At 35.3% G+C, this 16,311-nt stretch overlaps 2 protein-coding genes and 1 pseudogene across 2 annotated transcripts in view; 2 read left to right on the top strand and 1 right to left on the bottom strand.

Moving 5' to 3' along the window:
* The first annotated feature begins 3,524 nt into the window (after positions 1–3,524).
* The window catches only part of LOC105125112 (WAT1-related protein At2g39510-like), a 13,488-nt gene continuing 701 nt past the window's right edge, over positions 3,525–16,311 (top strand). The window contains 8 exon segments of the mRNA XM_011025452.1: positions 3,525–3,968; positions 4,059–4,121; positions 4,244–4,360; positions 4,514–4,751; positions 4,899–5,060; positions 5,222–5,373; positions 5,645–5,750; positions 8,541–8,545. Coding sequence (XP_011023754.1) covers positions 3,775–3,968; positions 4,059–4,121; positions 4,244–4,360; positions 4,514–4,751; positions 4,899–5,060; positions 5,222–5,373; positions 5,645–5,750; positions 8,541–8,545 — 1,037 coding nt within the window. The 5' untranslated portion in view covers positions 3,525–3,774.
* Positions 10,188–12,529, top strand: LOC105125027 (WAT1-related protein At5g13670-like). The gene is made up of 7 exons (XM_011025341.1): positions 10,188–10,427; positions 10,515–10,577; positions 10,679–10,795; positions 10,882–11,122; positions 11,246–11,407; positions 11,517–11,665; positions 11,747–12,529. The coding sequence occupies exons 1-7, from the start codon at positions 10,228–10,230 to the stop codon at positions 11,940–11,942; spliced, it is 1,128 nt and encodes a 375-aa protein (XP_011023643.1). The 5' UTR covers positions 10,188–10,227; the 3' UTR covers positions 11,943–12,529.
* The window catches only part of LOC105125193 (uncharacterized), an 8,327-nt pseudogene continuing 4,796 nt past the window's right edge, over positions 12,781–16,311 (bottom strand).

The raw sequence follows: 16,311 nt of genomic DNA, 5'->3' as shown, positions 1-16,311 counted from the left end.
GAATAGACCAATCATGAGACAAATCAAGCTGTAATCATAATTGTTAACCTTTAAAAAATTTAATTGAACGGATACAGGAAAAAAAAAAATTCATTTAATCCACAAGGCAGTTTCTTACTGTCTGCAAAAGTCACGTGAGACGACACCAACCCATTCAGATTGCCTGAAGTATGCATGTCATGCATTGATATGGAAATCTATCTAGTTGATTACTACTTGAAAAATAAATCACATACATGGCACTCCTTACATCTATATCCTGCCACGTGTATGGTTTTGTGATTCATTTTGGATACGCCAAACAAACGATTAATGCTTTTGACTTTTGTCTGTCACCCAGCTGTGTCTTCTTCATAGGAAAATGATCCATGTCTGTTCTGATTGCACCTGCTAATTAAAATCTTGAGTTTGTTGTAAATGCATGGTTAGAATACGACCGCGTATTGTTGTTAGGTGGACACGCGCGCACACACACACACACACTCCCTGTCTGTTCTGATTGCACCTGCTAATTAAAATCTTGAGTTTGTTGTGAATGCATGATTAGAATACGACCGCGTATTGTTGTTAGATGGATACACACACAAGCAAGCAACATATACAAGTGGATATCATCTTTTTTCAATACAACAAGAGAACTTGAGCTCATCAATGTTGGCTTACGAAGAACCCTTATGAAAATCATCAAGAGTCAAATCGTGTGTTTAGATCAACGTACTCCAGATATTGATTTGCATTAGTTAATAATAATGGTGAGATACAGATCAGCATCATTAATTAACCATGGGCTCCCAGATAGTGATCGAACTCGGCTCAAATAAAACCATGTGCTTTCCTCTTTTAGGAACAAAGTTTATGGTCTGCCTGAATGCATCTAGCGCTTTGCAGTTTTACTATATAGTGGGCATTATTGAATGAATTAAAAGTTAGTAAGTAACGGATAAAAGTAATTTAGCACTCAAGAATAAAAAACCAGATTGAAAATATTATACTTAATGGTGCGTGATCGAGTTTACACTAACTATATAGTACAAGAACCAAGAGCTTTCCTTGCTTTTTGGTCTCTAGTATAACCATGGGCAACAAGACATTGAATTCAGTAACTAACTAGGTAAATAGTAAATACAGCTATATACATACGAGATAGCGATAGCCGTGTCCATCATGGAATCATCGCTAAGCTTGATATTGATAGTGCTTTCAAAAGGTAGTCTCTGTAAGGTGACTTGGTAACAATATTCCAACTCACACATGCATGCAAGTTGAATCTACAGGTTCTTTGATTTTCTAGTTCCCGGCCCTGAAGAAGATCTGGATCGAGGATGTTCCTCGTCCTGTTTTGCATGAGGGCCTCCCCTTTTTCGTGTCAACGATCGATGTTGCAAAACTCTCAATATTTCTCTTGAAGAATTACAATAATAATTTAAAAAAAAAAAACAAGAAGGCGATGTTGGTTCCTATATATTAATGCCCTAGAGGTAAAGAGCGCATGCAAATCACTCCGTGGCAACTCGAAATTGCTTGAGTATGAGATGGATTGCAATTGTTGATGAAAATAAGTAAAATATGGCCTCCATTATAGAAAAGGGATATATAATGCGAAGTTGAAACAAAATGCCTTTGTACTTCACCTGCTTTAATTTAGAGCCACTACTAATCTCAACCCCACAAACCACAATGTTTCTCGTAACTTGACCTAAACTCTTATTGGCAAATCTGTTTAATAAATCAAGAAAAAAAGGGCCAAAATCTAGATTAAACTGTTCAATAATTGAATATTCCGTCACTTCCCACCAAATTAATTATCAAGAATTCTTACTGAGATATTATTAAGGAATTGGTTTGTAACAGTGGACGGATATATTGCTATCCAATTAGCGAGAATGCGAAACCACCATAGCAACATCAACAGTTCGCATATCATAAGAAAAGAAGAACAGGGTTACGTCATTGCTGTTATCTGATTCACAAGCGGACTGAATCTTCTAAATAATTTCTAAAAATCTCTCCCCTAAATTGGATTTAAATTTAGACCACTTCATATGACAATAAATTAATTAACTGAATTAATTTATAGTTATATCTTGATAAGTATTGCTAAAAATTAAAAAAAAACAGGAAAAAAAACTCATTCAATAATTGTATTGAGCCATTGTCTTAAAGTGGGAGCTAGAAGATCCCACTAATTCAACAGTTCATGTACAATCTTGGATTTTTCTAGTCATATTTTTTTAATATCTCACATTAATTTATTTTGATTGATAGAATCAGTGTAAGTAATTAATTTACTACACGTCGCGTAATCTACACATATAAATTGAGATTCTCTAGTACTGTTCTTTTGTCATGATTCTTTGCATTCTTTATATCTAAATTATTAAATAAATATAATTTGAATTATTTTAAAAATGATAAACAACTGCATGAGTCATTCTTGCCTTAATAAGTAATTGAATTATTTTAAAAGGTTTTAAATAGATAGAAGAGATGAGAGTTAAAAAAAAAAAAGATTTCAAAAATATATTACAATTCTAATTACAATATTACTGATATCATCAAAAATATTTTAACAAAATAAATTCAATAATACCAAAATAAAATGATTAATAATAACCCAAATGAGTCATTCTTGCCTTAAAAAACAAGTAGGTCACCGTTAAACTTGCCCTTTGAATTTTTTTTTTTAACCCAAAATGTAAACTCTACCGGTGTAAACTAGTTATTATTCGCAGTACCCCAAAAAACATTGCTTAATTAATTGTGTATCAAATAATGATTAGTGACGAGAATATTGTCATAGCACATTAATATATAAAACCTTTTCTTATAATGAGACTAATCCAATTGTGCTATAATTATCCATATTTGTTGGTCTAGATCATGATCCAGAGACTAGTAGCAGTGTCCAATGAATTGAAGAACCTAAAGTCTAATTCTCTTAAAAAAAATTAAAAAACAGATTACAAGTGAGGAGGATTGTTTAAACAACTAATCTTAAATATAATAAATAAATAAATAATAAAATATATAAAATAAGATTGAGAATTAATGAAATTCACATTCCAAGACTTAAACTTCGTGAATATAATTCAAACTTAATTATTTAATAATTTAAGACATAAGCTAAACATATGATAGTAAAATCATCGAAAGCGCTTTTTTATTTTTTTAATCTTCGAGCTATCAAGACATATGTTTTCTTATTTACTGCTTACAAGCTAGCTGAGCTATTACTCTCGAAATGTCGCGAATAATTTGTTTGTGGCGACAAAACGTTGTACAGAAGAATGAAATGATGACAGAAAATCAGCAACAGGTCAAATCCCATCCCATAACCTTGAATCCTAAAGGAAAAAAAAAATGCTTTGTTGCCGAAGTTACATTTAGGTAAACCCCACCACTTTCTAGAGAATATTTTTCTTGTTGCACTAACCCTACTTTCCATCGTATCCTTAGTCAGCAACATCGATATACGGTGTTTGGTTTTTTCTTTTCTTTCTTCTTCTCTCTGTTTTTTTTTTTTTGAAAAAATAATGATTGCTGGTTTTCTTGTTCTAATGGAAGCCAATGTGATCTTTCATAATAAGGTTTGTTAGTGGAGTCCCTAGACTTAACAAATTAAGACGTAAGCATATTGTATTGATCAATTAGGAACATTATATAAGCAAGCTATTCCATCCTCACTCAACTCATAAGCTTCATCCATTTCACTCATAAGCTCTTTACATTGCGAGGAGAAAGACTGATAGATATTGAGATAGAAGAATAATTAACATGGCGACAGCGTCGTCCTTTTATGACAGGGCAAAGCCATTTTTGGCTGTGATACTCTTGCAATTTGGCTATGCAGGCATGTTCACAATTACTAAGCATGCACTGGATGAAGGGATGAGCCAACATGTTTTGGTAGTCTAACGGCATGCTGTTGCCACAATTGTCATTACTCCATTTGCCTTAGTTTTTGACAGGCAAGGGTTTTTATGCATGCATTTATTAATACTGTTGGTCAAATATATGTTATAAGAACTAACTCTATATTCACTGATATTTTATGACAGGAAAGTAAGGCCAAAGATGACCCTTTCCATCTTTTTTAAGATCATGTTACTGGGCTTGTTGGAGTGAGTATCCTGACTATCATAAAATTAAGAATCTCGTTTTGATCACCTTAATTTTACAAGATTCTTCCAGCATTGATTTTTTTTTTTTTTCACCTTCGTTTAACTGTAATAGTATTGTGCAGGCCAACGATTGACCAGAACTTGTACTATACTGGCATGAAATATACCACGGCAACTTTTACTTCTGCTATGTGCAATGTTCTTCCGGCTTTTGCATTTTTGATGGCTTGGGTCTTGAGGTAATGCACCAGCCACAACCTGCATATTAATTTGTAGCCTAGTAGGCATAACACTTGCACGAATTACGCTTGTGTATGCATGCGGGCCACATATCCCAGCTATTTTATATCTAGCTATAAACAAAGTAAATTAATTCTGCTATGATTTCGTAGGATTGAGCAGGTTAATATCAGGAAAAAGCATAGCCAGGCAAAGATATTTGGGACCATAGTCACAGTGGGAGGGGCTATGCTTATGACCCTAGTTAAAGGAACTCAGTTGGATTTGCCGTGGACTAGAGGGTATGATCAACAAGCATCTACTAGTGCACTAACCAAGCAGGATCCTATTAAGGGTGCTCTTATGATTGCCACTGGTTGCGTCTGTTGGGCTAGCTTCATAATTCTCCAGGTAATTAACCTATAACATTAAAATCGACAATTTTAGGATCGTACGTGATAATAATTTTGTCTTCGAGCAAGTCTTTCGGTCTTAATCTATACGATCAATGTGAGGTCATTCGAATTGAGAAGATTTATGTGTGTGTTTTTTCCACAGTCAATAACATTAAAATCGTACCCAGTTGAGCTCTCCCTTACAGCTTGGATATGTTTCATGGGAACTATTGAAGGTTCCATGGTAGCAGTTGTCATGGAAAGAGGAAATCCCTCAGCTTGGTCTGTAGGCTTGAATTACAAACTATTAGCTGCTGTTTACAGTGTGAGTAATATTTAAATCTATCTACATCTTTTCTCTTTCATTTTATGTCTCCAAATTGAAGAGGAAACTAACAGTTTTTAATTTATATCAATTTTATTGGCAGTTGACTTGGGAAAGGATACTGATTTCATTTCCTTACTTTGTCTATTATTTGAATACAGGGCGTTATCTGTTCCGGGATTGGTTACTATGTGCAAGGATTGATCATGAAGCGTAAAGGACCTGTTTTTGTGACTGCCTTTAGTCCCTTGAGCATGGTTATCGTTACCATTTTGGGCTCCTTTTTCTTGAAAGAGATATTATACGTAGGAAGGTAAAGAGTCTAAAGACTTGTTGCTAACATATAGTGGGGTATTACAGGCCCCGCAATATATATTGTTGATTTAGTGTTTAACTTATGGATAACCTAAAATACTCAGGAATTTCCATAATCAGATATAGGATCATAAATTGTCAACCTTTTCGGGAGTGTTTGGCTAATGAAATCCTCTTACAGAAAAAGGGAACTAGTAAAAAATGTTATTCCAAGAATTTTTTTTTTTTTTTGCCGTGGACTAATTGAACAAGCCACTGTTGCTTTGTAGGGTTATTGGAGCAGTTGTCATTGTTACCGGCCTATATCTAGTGTTGTGGGGTAAAAGCAAGGATCAACCTCCATCCGACTCAAGCGATGACAAAGCTGAAGCAATTGTTACACAAACTGCTACCGAAATGCAGGAGAGGACGAAGACTGTGGATCAAGAATTTGTTGCTATTGATATTACCAAAGTAAGACGCACCGATGAATCTGATTGAAGGAATGCAAGTCTGAAATGATACTATTTACTGCTTATAATTTCATCTTCGTTGTACTTATCTACCGAGTTCATTCAATGCAATGTCTTGTGTTTGGTTTTCGTAAGATCGATATCAGAACCAAGTAGTTTTAGCCAGATTGATGTTTCGACGAAGACTTGATAGGGTATCTAGGAATTAAGATGATTTAAGCACTTGTGTATCATTTCTCCTTTTCGCCACTCTTTAGTGCTCACTTAGTGGAGGCAATCGCCAATTGCCCCCCGCTTCTCCTTAACTATAACGTTTACTGTGCTGAATTAAGAAATTCAAGCAGTGAAACAATTGGATCATCACATTCCTTATGTGCGTGTGAGGGAGTTTTTTTTATAGTTTTGTTCTTTGTTTAGTGTAAGAAGGGCCCCCTTTTTCTCTCCTTTTTTACTAGAGATTGTTTGCAAGTTAACTAGAAAATTAAATCCCGTTGCAGACTATAAAACGCAGCCCTTCTAAAATAATAGAAGATGGAATTATTATTCTATAAAAAAATGGAATAAGGTTGAATCAAATTAAGTATACAGATGGGTTTAATTTAGCCTAGGCTTGAAATGAACTAATGGAAGGACAATCCTTATTATGGAATGAAAGAAACTGCATCTCACAGTTTTGACATTCCCAAAAACAAATTCGTCTTCTCCTTCTTTGTTTCTGGTCAAGAGATTCAAGACCCGGCTAAATACTCGAGTGCCCACCAAGAATATACGCATCCAGCTTAGTCAAGATTTACTGATCGAGGTGCTTGCTGCTAGCAAATGATGCCTACAGTTCGAGGATACAAAAAACGAGCAAAGGATTAAGCTCCAAGGTTCGATATTAGTTCCGAGCCATAACTCAACGATGCAAGCATAATTCAAGATTTGGTGCTTTATATATGAGAAGAGCAAGAGCAGTTAATTAGTTGATAATATATATATATATATATATATATATTGCTTTTAAGAAATAATATGGGTATATGTGCGCAAGTCTGCCATAATGTACAGGTGAAGTACTGTACATACAGGAGAGCCCAAAGAGAATCACTATATTATATTGCAGACTTCAATTTGCTCGATCGTTGAAATGAAAAGGAACATGAAATGGAAAATAAATTAATTAAATTATAAATAAAATATAAAAATATTGGGATTAAATAATAATTCCTGGAACTACAAGGACTCGTTAATTATTTTTGCTAAACTATCTTTCTTAATCTTTAGAAATCTATCACGTCTTACGGTTTTTTTTTTTCACACATATGTTATCATCGATTTCACTGATATATTTTTATTATTTAATATTTTTCCAAATAAAAAATCATTTTTAAATTTGTGGTAATTTGTGTCATCAAAATCTTAAACCTTTGTTCTTTCTCATATCCTCATCGGTATAATTACGTCCAATTTAGATAAATACAGCCCAATCTTCTTCTTCTTTTCACGAAGTCAATCTACCCCAATTTAGCTAGTGTTATTTTTATTAAAACTCATCTGTTCCAAAATAAATAAATAAAAAATTAAAGTTGTATTTAGGCTATAAATATGTTTGGTTTTGCATTCAAAATATTTTTATATTTTATTTTATTTTAAATTAATATTTTATAATTTAAATTATTTTATTACATTTCAAAATAAAAATACTTCAAAAAACAATTACTTCCGCCCTTTAAAAAACATCACCGTTAAAACTGGTTAGAAGTAGAGGATCCTCTGCATGGAACATAAGTGGAAGCTGGGAACTCCTTTATGAGCCCATAATGTCCGTTTAAGGAAGGGCTTGGGCTTGCAGTCCATGGGTCACAGAAATCCAAACTAATAGAAACAGCATTAGTGGACCCCCTGGGCAATGGTTGACCCTTAAGCACCTTAAGAAAAGATTGAATTCGGCGGAGTCCAGTTTACTTAACAAGTGGGCTGTAATTAGTCCAGGCCTGAAGTTAATAAGCTTTGCATCCTACGGTCCAGCATTCTCCCCCGCCTTTCTCTGGTCAAGATTCAACTCGAGAGCTAAATACGTGTGTACATGTTAATGTTGTTCTCATCATCATCATTGTGTTGCCTTGTAGTATAATAATTATTTAGTACATGTGATCTTGTGCAGTCCACCACTTAAATCCGAGAAAGTTGTGCAATCCACCATATAAATCTGTTTATATTTGTCAAAAGAATTATTATAATTTAAAATTTAAAGTTATTAATTAAAATTTTTAAATATAATTTATATTATTTTTTAATATATTCTCTCGAATAAAAAAATTTTGAATTTAAAACTTGTATTCACTTTTATTATTTTATAATATTAATTAATTTTAATTAAAAATAAAATAAAAATATTAAAATTTAAATTTATTTAATTATTAAATAAGATGTAAAATAAAAAATTCAGTCTTCACGCTATTTTTTCAATTGTCCTACCAGTCACCTTTCTCGTCTTCCGGAGATCACCATGAGCCACATCGGCGGCGCTACCAAAAGCAAGCCAAAACTCCCCCCTCAAGAACAGAAGAAAAAGATAGAGGGAATAGGGAGAAAACGGAAGAGAAAGAGAAGAGAGAAACAAACAAGAAATTAAAAGAACACAACCCGTAACCCTCACCTTCAACAACCTTCACCATGGACCACCACTCCAAACCAGCACCATAAGCAACCTTTTCTCCACCGTGGCCAGCCCTGCATCAATCATAGCTCAGTAACCAACCTCCATCTTTAGCCTTTTTTTTCCCCATGACAAGAGCACCATTGAACCAGGACAGTAGCTCATCCTTCTCCCTCTCATTTTTTTTGTTGGTGGACATTAATTGGATTTTAAAAAAAATCTTAACTTTATCATCGTACAAATTTCTTTTTCCCTTTCGTACTACTGTCTTTTTGGACCTGAAAATATTTTTTGTATGCATGAAAGTCTAGCACCATCATAATATATACATGTATTGAAGGAAATTTGCTCCGTCTAGTTAAGAGGAAATTATTTGGAACCAAGTATTTTTGGAAACCAAGATTATTTAGCTGGAGAATGACACCACTTAACTTGACAATTTTTTTCTTCGTGTTTTCCTTTCCTTTCCTTTCTTGAGCATGATGTATATTTTCTACATCTTAACCATCGCCACACGCGAGGATTTAGCAACATGCAGAAACTTATTTCTAAAGGCAGCAATAAGCCTCAAAAAAAGAAGACGAAGAAGAAGCCGCAGCGCCCCCTTTTTGTTTATACTAATCTTTGGAGAAATAGTTAATCTTCACATCGACTCGAATTAATGAAAGATTTCCACCGTATAAAATACTTCCATATTTAGATTTAGCTGCCGTTTGATATATATATATATATTAAGGAATCTAATTCTTCTCTCCTATATTAGGGTATTTTAGTCAGAAAATGTTTTAAAAAAATCATAGCTTATTACATTTTCAGATTGTTAGCCATGGAAAAGAGCCGTTATTTCTAAGCGTTTCCAGCACTCTTAACTCCAAGCATGGCTATGGATGCAATGTTGGGGTTCGTATTAAAAGAGAAATTGTATGTGGGCAGGAATGCATCATGTCTACCCTTTATCAACCTCCACATGAATCAAGTAACAGTGAGCTAACACAAGCAATGAATCATTGGTAGAGTTATCTGTAGCCGTCGATGTACGTATTTAATTTGTTTCATAGGGTAATAGCAAATACGAATATACAAGAATATTACATGTGCGTGAAAAAAAAAATTAAAGGAAAAGCACTATTCCTTGAAAAAGAAATATAATCACACGTCCACAAATGTAAACTAAAAAAAAAAAAGAAATGCGTGTTAATGATTACGCACAACCAAGCAGCTTTCTATTATAAGTGATGTGCTATTAGTTCTATTATAAGTGACTATAAGTTGGTCGAGGATGCAACAATGTTTAGCTAATTTTGAGACTTGTTATTAAAAGATGATATATTCCATCGGTAAGATCGATATTGATACTGACTTATTTCTCTCTTTCATGTATTAATTAATGGCAGGGGATGTCAGTTAATGGTGGATGAAAAATAATCTAATCATCTTGCAAGATGCTTCCAACTGATATCTATATCCATCATTTATGCATATACATTGATCACTAGAGAATTCTAGTCAGCATGATACATTTTGAGGAAATCGCTTCTGGCTTTGATGTTTTGTGTACTGGGTTTTGCCCTAATAAGAAATGTTGCTCCTTCACGTAACGTAATCTATAGATGAACACATGCTCATCTTACGTTCACATCCTTGCTAAAGAGCGAAAGACAAGAGGGTTCTATAAAGAGCTCTTGGCACAAGCAGTTTCTCTTGCATTTGGGTGTGGTGTTGTCTTAAACACCATTGATCAGAGCTAATTACTCTAGCTATGTTCATGGAGTCCTTTATTAGCCTTTACAATCAAGCAAGGGCATATGTGCTTGTAATTTTCGTGCAATTTGGCTACTCAGTAATGTCTATACTTGCCAAGCTCGCTTTGAATCTTGGGATGAAGCCACACGTACTAGTAGCCTACAGAATGGCCGTTGCCTCTGTTCTCCTTACTCCATTTGCTTTTGTCTTAGAAAGGTCTCTTTGATGTCTTTCGCCATATGTATTTTCATGTTAATAGTTTGCAGAAACTAATAATCATCTTGGTTTAATAATGCTGAACAGAAATTCAAGGCCAAAGATGACTTTTTGGATGTTCGCCAAGATAACATTACTGAGCTTTTTCGAGTAACAACAACAAGCAATTGCTTTATTCATTGTCTCTAAACATAGTTTATATAAAGTTTATGCAATTGCTGATGTCATTCCGTATTTGTAACCTTTACCAGGCCAGTGCTAGACCAGAACTTGTTCTACGCTGGGATGAAAATTACCACACCAGCTTTCGTGCTTGCAATGTGCAATATTCTTCCGGCAATGACATTTGTTATGGCTTGCATCTTCAAGTACCCCTCAATAAGCTTGTGTTTGTTAGCTAGTACTCTGATGTAGTTATTGATTTTAGGTTACAAAGGCAAGGCTGATTTTGCAGGCTTGAGAAGGTGGATATGAGGAGGCTACACTTCCAGGCAAAGGTGGCTGGAACACTGGTAACAATTGGAGGAGCGATGCTGCTTCCATTTGCTCATGGACCATTGCTACATTTGCCGTGGACCAAGAGGAATTTCTGTCGCGGTCAATCTGCACAGAGCGCACACATCCAAGATCTCATTAAGGGTGCTGTTATGGTTGTATTTGGGTGTTTAAGCTGGTCAAGTTTCATTATTCTGCAAGTAAGAATTCATCCGAACCATGATAGCTGTAATTATGCCGTCATCATAAACAAATAGAGGGCCTATGATTAATCGATTCAAGTAGTGACACCTTTCGGTCCTTTTAATGTTACTTCCCTACAGGCAATGATTCTAAAATCATACCCAGCTAAGCTTTCCCTTGCTGCTTTCATGTGCATCATGGGCACCGTGGAAAGCACCATACTAACCTTTGCAGTGGAACGAGCCAACACTGCGGTCTGGTCTGTATACTTCGATGTCAGACTTTTAGCTGCTGTTTATGGTGTAAGAAACTCCAAGTTTGAGCAAAATTATTCAGAATTTGCTGTGTAATACATGTGCGTTGTATTGTTATTCACTCAAGGGATTAAACAATTCCTCATTTGAATGGCAGGGAATACTCTCAGGACTAGCTTACTACATTTTTGGATTGTTAGTAAAGGAAAGGGGTCCGGTGTTTATGAGTGCTTCAAATCCTCTAAGCCTAGTTATGGTTGCAATTTTGGGGTCCTTCATCTTCAAGGAGAAATTCTATCTAGGCAGGTACGCATCATGTCTCTTCTCTGTCAACCTCCAAATGAATCAAGTAAGGTGAGCTAACACAGCAGTCAATCATTGGTGTAGGGCTATAGGCGCCATTGTGATCATTCTAGGCCTGTATCTTGTTCTATGGGGTAAGAGCAAGGATCAAACTACAACATCAAACGGTGGCAGTGGAACAACATATGACCAAATAGCTAGCGCGGTAGGAAATTTACAGGCTTCTAATCATGACTTGGTTGCCAGTAATGTTAATGCACCCATGGATGAACCTGTTTAAAGAACCTAGCTCAAGCTGTCTTCAGTTTTCCATAGGACAAGCTCCATTGAGCCTAATACCCTCGCATGATTATTAAGATTTTTGCAACAACAAATGTTAAAATCAGTACAAAACAGAGATGGACCAATCTGTTTTTTAAATAAGCAAAACTAAGCAGAAGTGTGGGAGCGTGTGTTGTCTCAGTAAACAAGCATATGGAACAAACTTGTAGATTGATCTAGAGCAGTCTGAACAATCGTCCTGTGCTTTACACGAGCGAAAATAAAACCACAAGCACTCGCATGATGAACGCAAAAAACCAGGGGACACTGCTTCCATCATGAGTTCACCCAAAGACCTTTGCTCTTTGCCTATGTAATGCTATTCCTCAACCACGGATTGTTATTCTATATCACTTCAATGAAAACGAACAACAAAACTGGACCTAAAATTGACAGATATCCACTTTTTACTGGAAAAGCTAGAGGTCGAAACAAAAATATAGCTTAGTCTACATAAAGTTTAGATGAGTGCAAGAATGAGTAAGAATGTATCCCATGATATTTGCACATGGCGGTTTTATCTAAGTTAAGAAAAACATTTGGAACTTAGGACAAGTATATCCATGTGGTGATGCAAACCAGGGATTTGCACATCTCCATAAAGTTTTTTTCACACTATCCTATATTAGCAACCGCCTATGGTGCATGACAAAGTATAAATAGGCTTTTTGCACAACTTAATCGAGCCTATCCCTGTCATGTGAAAAAGAAATAAATTTGCCTCCTCAACTAACATGGTGGAAGCACCTCTAATCCCAGTCATGCATGCACAAACACAGTGGTCTACCAATAACAGAAGAAGTCCAAAAACTTAAATTCTATTTTGGAAGGATAAAAAAAGTTATATAAACAGTCCTCTCAAAATTAATAGAAATCCCAAAACGAGTCTATAAATTACCAGAGAAATATGCTTCTATGCACAGAACACATGCCACCTAACTTGTTCTAAAAGCAGGGTCTTCATCTCAAGATGGCACAGTGACTTCATCCTTTCCATAGATGCGCTGAAGTTCACAGGTGGTAGCTTGATATGATGCTGATGAGAGGAGGAGAAAATACTTTGTTGAGAAAGAATAAATAACTAATATTTATCTCTAGTATTTGTGTAAGGCAGTCACAAACTCATCTAAAACTACTACTTACCTTTCCAGATACGGAAATTCTTCTGATTAATAAGAGACCCGGTAACAGTATTTGGATTGCATTAAACAGCACCTCCTGAGGAGTGCTCTTCAGTTCTTGAACTACTGCATAGATAGTCTTCCCATTCTCAAAAAAAATATGGTTATTGGGATGCTTAGTCTTGCAGTTAGCATGACGTTCAAATTCATATGCATTCAGAGCCTGCATTGAACATGAATCATGAAATAGTTTTCAACACTTCATCAGTTCTGTTTCAAGACACTAAACAATATATAGAGCTGCATACCTTGTTAGAGCCGCATTCTTTGCAACCACATAAATACCCAGTCCCTTTTATGATTCCTTGAAGAGTTTTCTGCCAAGAAGAAGGATATGCATTTTAACGTGGGAACATTAATCAGTAAGAAATATTCATCTTTGATAAACGCAGATTGATATCTCAGCATAATATATCAATCTCACCTCCCTTGACCAGGAAACATATTTAACAGGGACCCCATCAAGCAAGCCAGTAGATAGCAAGCTCTTGACATTTGAAGGGAAGTTGTTAGCGGGGACCTTCTTCAATGTCTTCAGCTCTTTATTCTTAGACGTAGAACCAATTTGTGTCTTTGGCTCTTTATTCCTGGGGGCTGCATTGATTGATGCCTTTGGCTCTTTACCCTTGATGTCAGTATCAGTTTTGGAATTAGCTTCCAGAGCACTATTTAGCTGTGGATCAGCAATCTTCTTCGGAGCACTATCAGTATTCAACCGTGGATCTGCATTTCTCTGGGGCAAAACGTTCTGAGCCAATACTACTGAAGTTTGAGCTGTGTCCTGATTGCTCACTAGCAACTCAGAGCCAGTAATAATATTGCCAGAGGAACTGGTCTCAGGTTCATCATGAAAGCCTCCAAAAGAAATGGCATTGTTATCACCCTTGTTGTAGTTGTGACCCATAGATAGAATACCAGAATTCCCTTTGTCCTGGGCAGTTGCCATGGATGCAATGTCAGAATCTGCCTTGTCATGTGTTGGACCAGATATGATATTATCTCCTCCCTTGCTAAATGAGGAACCCATCAAAATGAAGTTTTCACTTGTTTTATCATAGAAGGAGCCATTGATATGAAATGGTTTTCTTCCTTGTCATAATATGGACCAATTGTTATAAAATTGGCATCCTCCTTGTCAAAAAGCTGGCCCATTTATAAGATACTCTCATCTCCTTTGTTATAATTGTGGCCCATTGATATGAAATTTTCATCATCCTTACTAAATGCATGAGTATTGAAATGAAATTGCCATCTGCCTTAATGAATGTGGGGCTGATTGAGATGGTATTCTCATTCCCGTTGTAGCACGTCAAAAAAAATCTGCAAGGCGTTGGCAATTTTTCATTGTTATTATTTGATTTGATCTTATTAGATTCATTAGCAGTCGCCACCTAGTATTTAATTGAAGGTTACTAGGAAACCCGGTTGTACTGGTCTTGTCAGAGATTCACGGATAAGGGACCGGTTGTGGTTAGGGAAGGCATTAGCACCTCTAACGCACCCTACCTGAGGTAAGCTACTTTATGGACTTGATGTGTTAAAGAAGTTTTAAAAATTTTGTTTTTTCATCGGATTTTAGAAATACAACTTCCGTACAAGTCTGTACTTCTACACCAAGCCATGACAGATTCTGGGCAAAGCTTCCGACGACCATTACTCATCAACCATTGAAACAATAACAAATCCCAACGGTAAAATGATAAACCAACATCTCATGCACCATATATCCAAATATCAGCCCGAGTTAACGGTTGGATCTCCCTGGATCGGAGTTAGACCGAAACTGACCTGAGATTGGCGAGCCACTGTTGAACATGCATAACACCTTTTTAGATAGGTTTCATCTCATCTACACCGTTCAGAATGTGCAATACAACTATACATATCACATATCCAAAACTCAGGTTGATCCAACGGTGAATAATGGAGAATAGGCCGGTGGCTCTAACTGTTCCGAGAGTGGTTTGTCCAGAAACATTCAAATGGTAATATTTCTCTCGTGGTTTCGAATATGAATGATCGCTCCGGTCAAGCTGTAGTAAATATAAGGACGCACAACATACTCAAATTTCGCGTCGATCCAACGGTAGACGAGTGAGAAATCATCCGGTGAAGCTGACAGGTTTGAGGTGGTGAGGGAGGCGACGGCTCTTCTAGTGATAGAGAAGAAAAATGTTAGGGTTTTTTGTGTTTTAGGATTTCTTTTCTTCTTTTTTTTGCCAAAATTGCCCCCCATCCTTTTTCTTTATGTTAAAGGTTGCTATTTATAGGCAAAATGTTGCTTGGATTTCAAAATTGGTCCTTCAATTTTATTTTTTTGTAAATTTTGATTTTTTTGATTTTTGTTTTGTATTTTTTTGAAAACAAGCAATATCAATATCGACTCAATAAGGAAAATCAATGATTTTAAAAATAACACGTTAAAAGTTGAACGCGTTCCAAATATCTTTCAAAATTTAAATTCTTTTGAGATGATGTTGAAAATGCTAAAAATGATGCAAATATATTTAAAGATATATTTTTTGGATTTTCATTATTTTTCTCTATTTTTGGAATTTTTTTCTAAAAATTTATCAAAATATGGATAAAAATTAAAGAATAACCCAAAATATTTTGATAAATTTTTAGAAAAAAATCCAAAAAATAAAGAAAAACAATGAAAATTCAAAAAATATATTTTTAAATATATTTGCATCATTTTTAGCATTTTCAACATCATCTCAAAAGAATTTAAATTTTCAAAGATATTTGGAACGCGTTCAACTTTTAACGCGTTATTTTTAAAATCATTGATTTTCCTTATTGAGTCGATGTTGATATTGCTTATTTTCAAAAAAAATATAAAAAAAATCAGAATTTACAAAAAAATAAAATTGAGGGACTAATTTTGAAATTCAAGGAACATTTTGCCTATAAATAGCAACCTTTAACACAAAGAAAAAGAAGGGGGGGCAATTTTGACAAAAAAAGAAAAGAAAAGAAACCCTAAAACACAAAAAACTCTAATATTTTTCTTCTTCATCACTAGAAGAGTCGACGCCTCCCTCACCCCCTCAAACCTGTCAGCTTCGCCGGACGATTTCTCACTCGTCTACCGTTGGATCGACGCAACATTTGAGTATGTTGTGCGTCCCTATATTTACTACA

Source organism: Populus euphratica, unplaced genomic scaffold (assembly GCF_000495115.2).
Source record: "Populus euphratica unplaced genomic scaffold, PopEup_1.0 scaffold1.1, whole genome shotgun sequence".
Lineage (NCBI taxonomy): Eukaryota > Viridiplantae > Streptophyta > Magnoliopsida > Malpighiales > Salicaceae > Populus > Populus euphratica.
The sequence above is the reverse complement of the archived record's forward strand: the minus strand, read 5'-3'. Positions and strand labels throughout refer to the sequence as shown.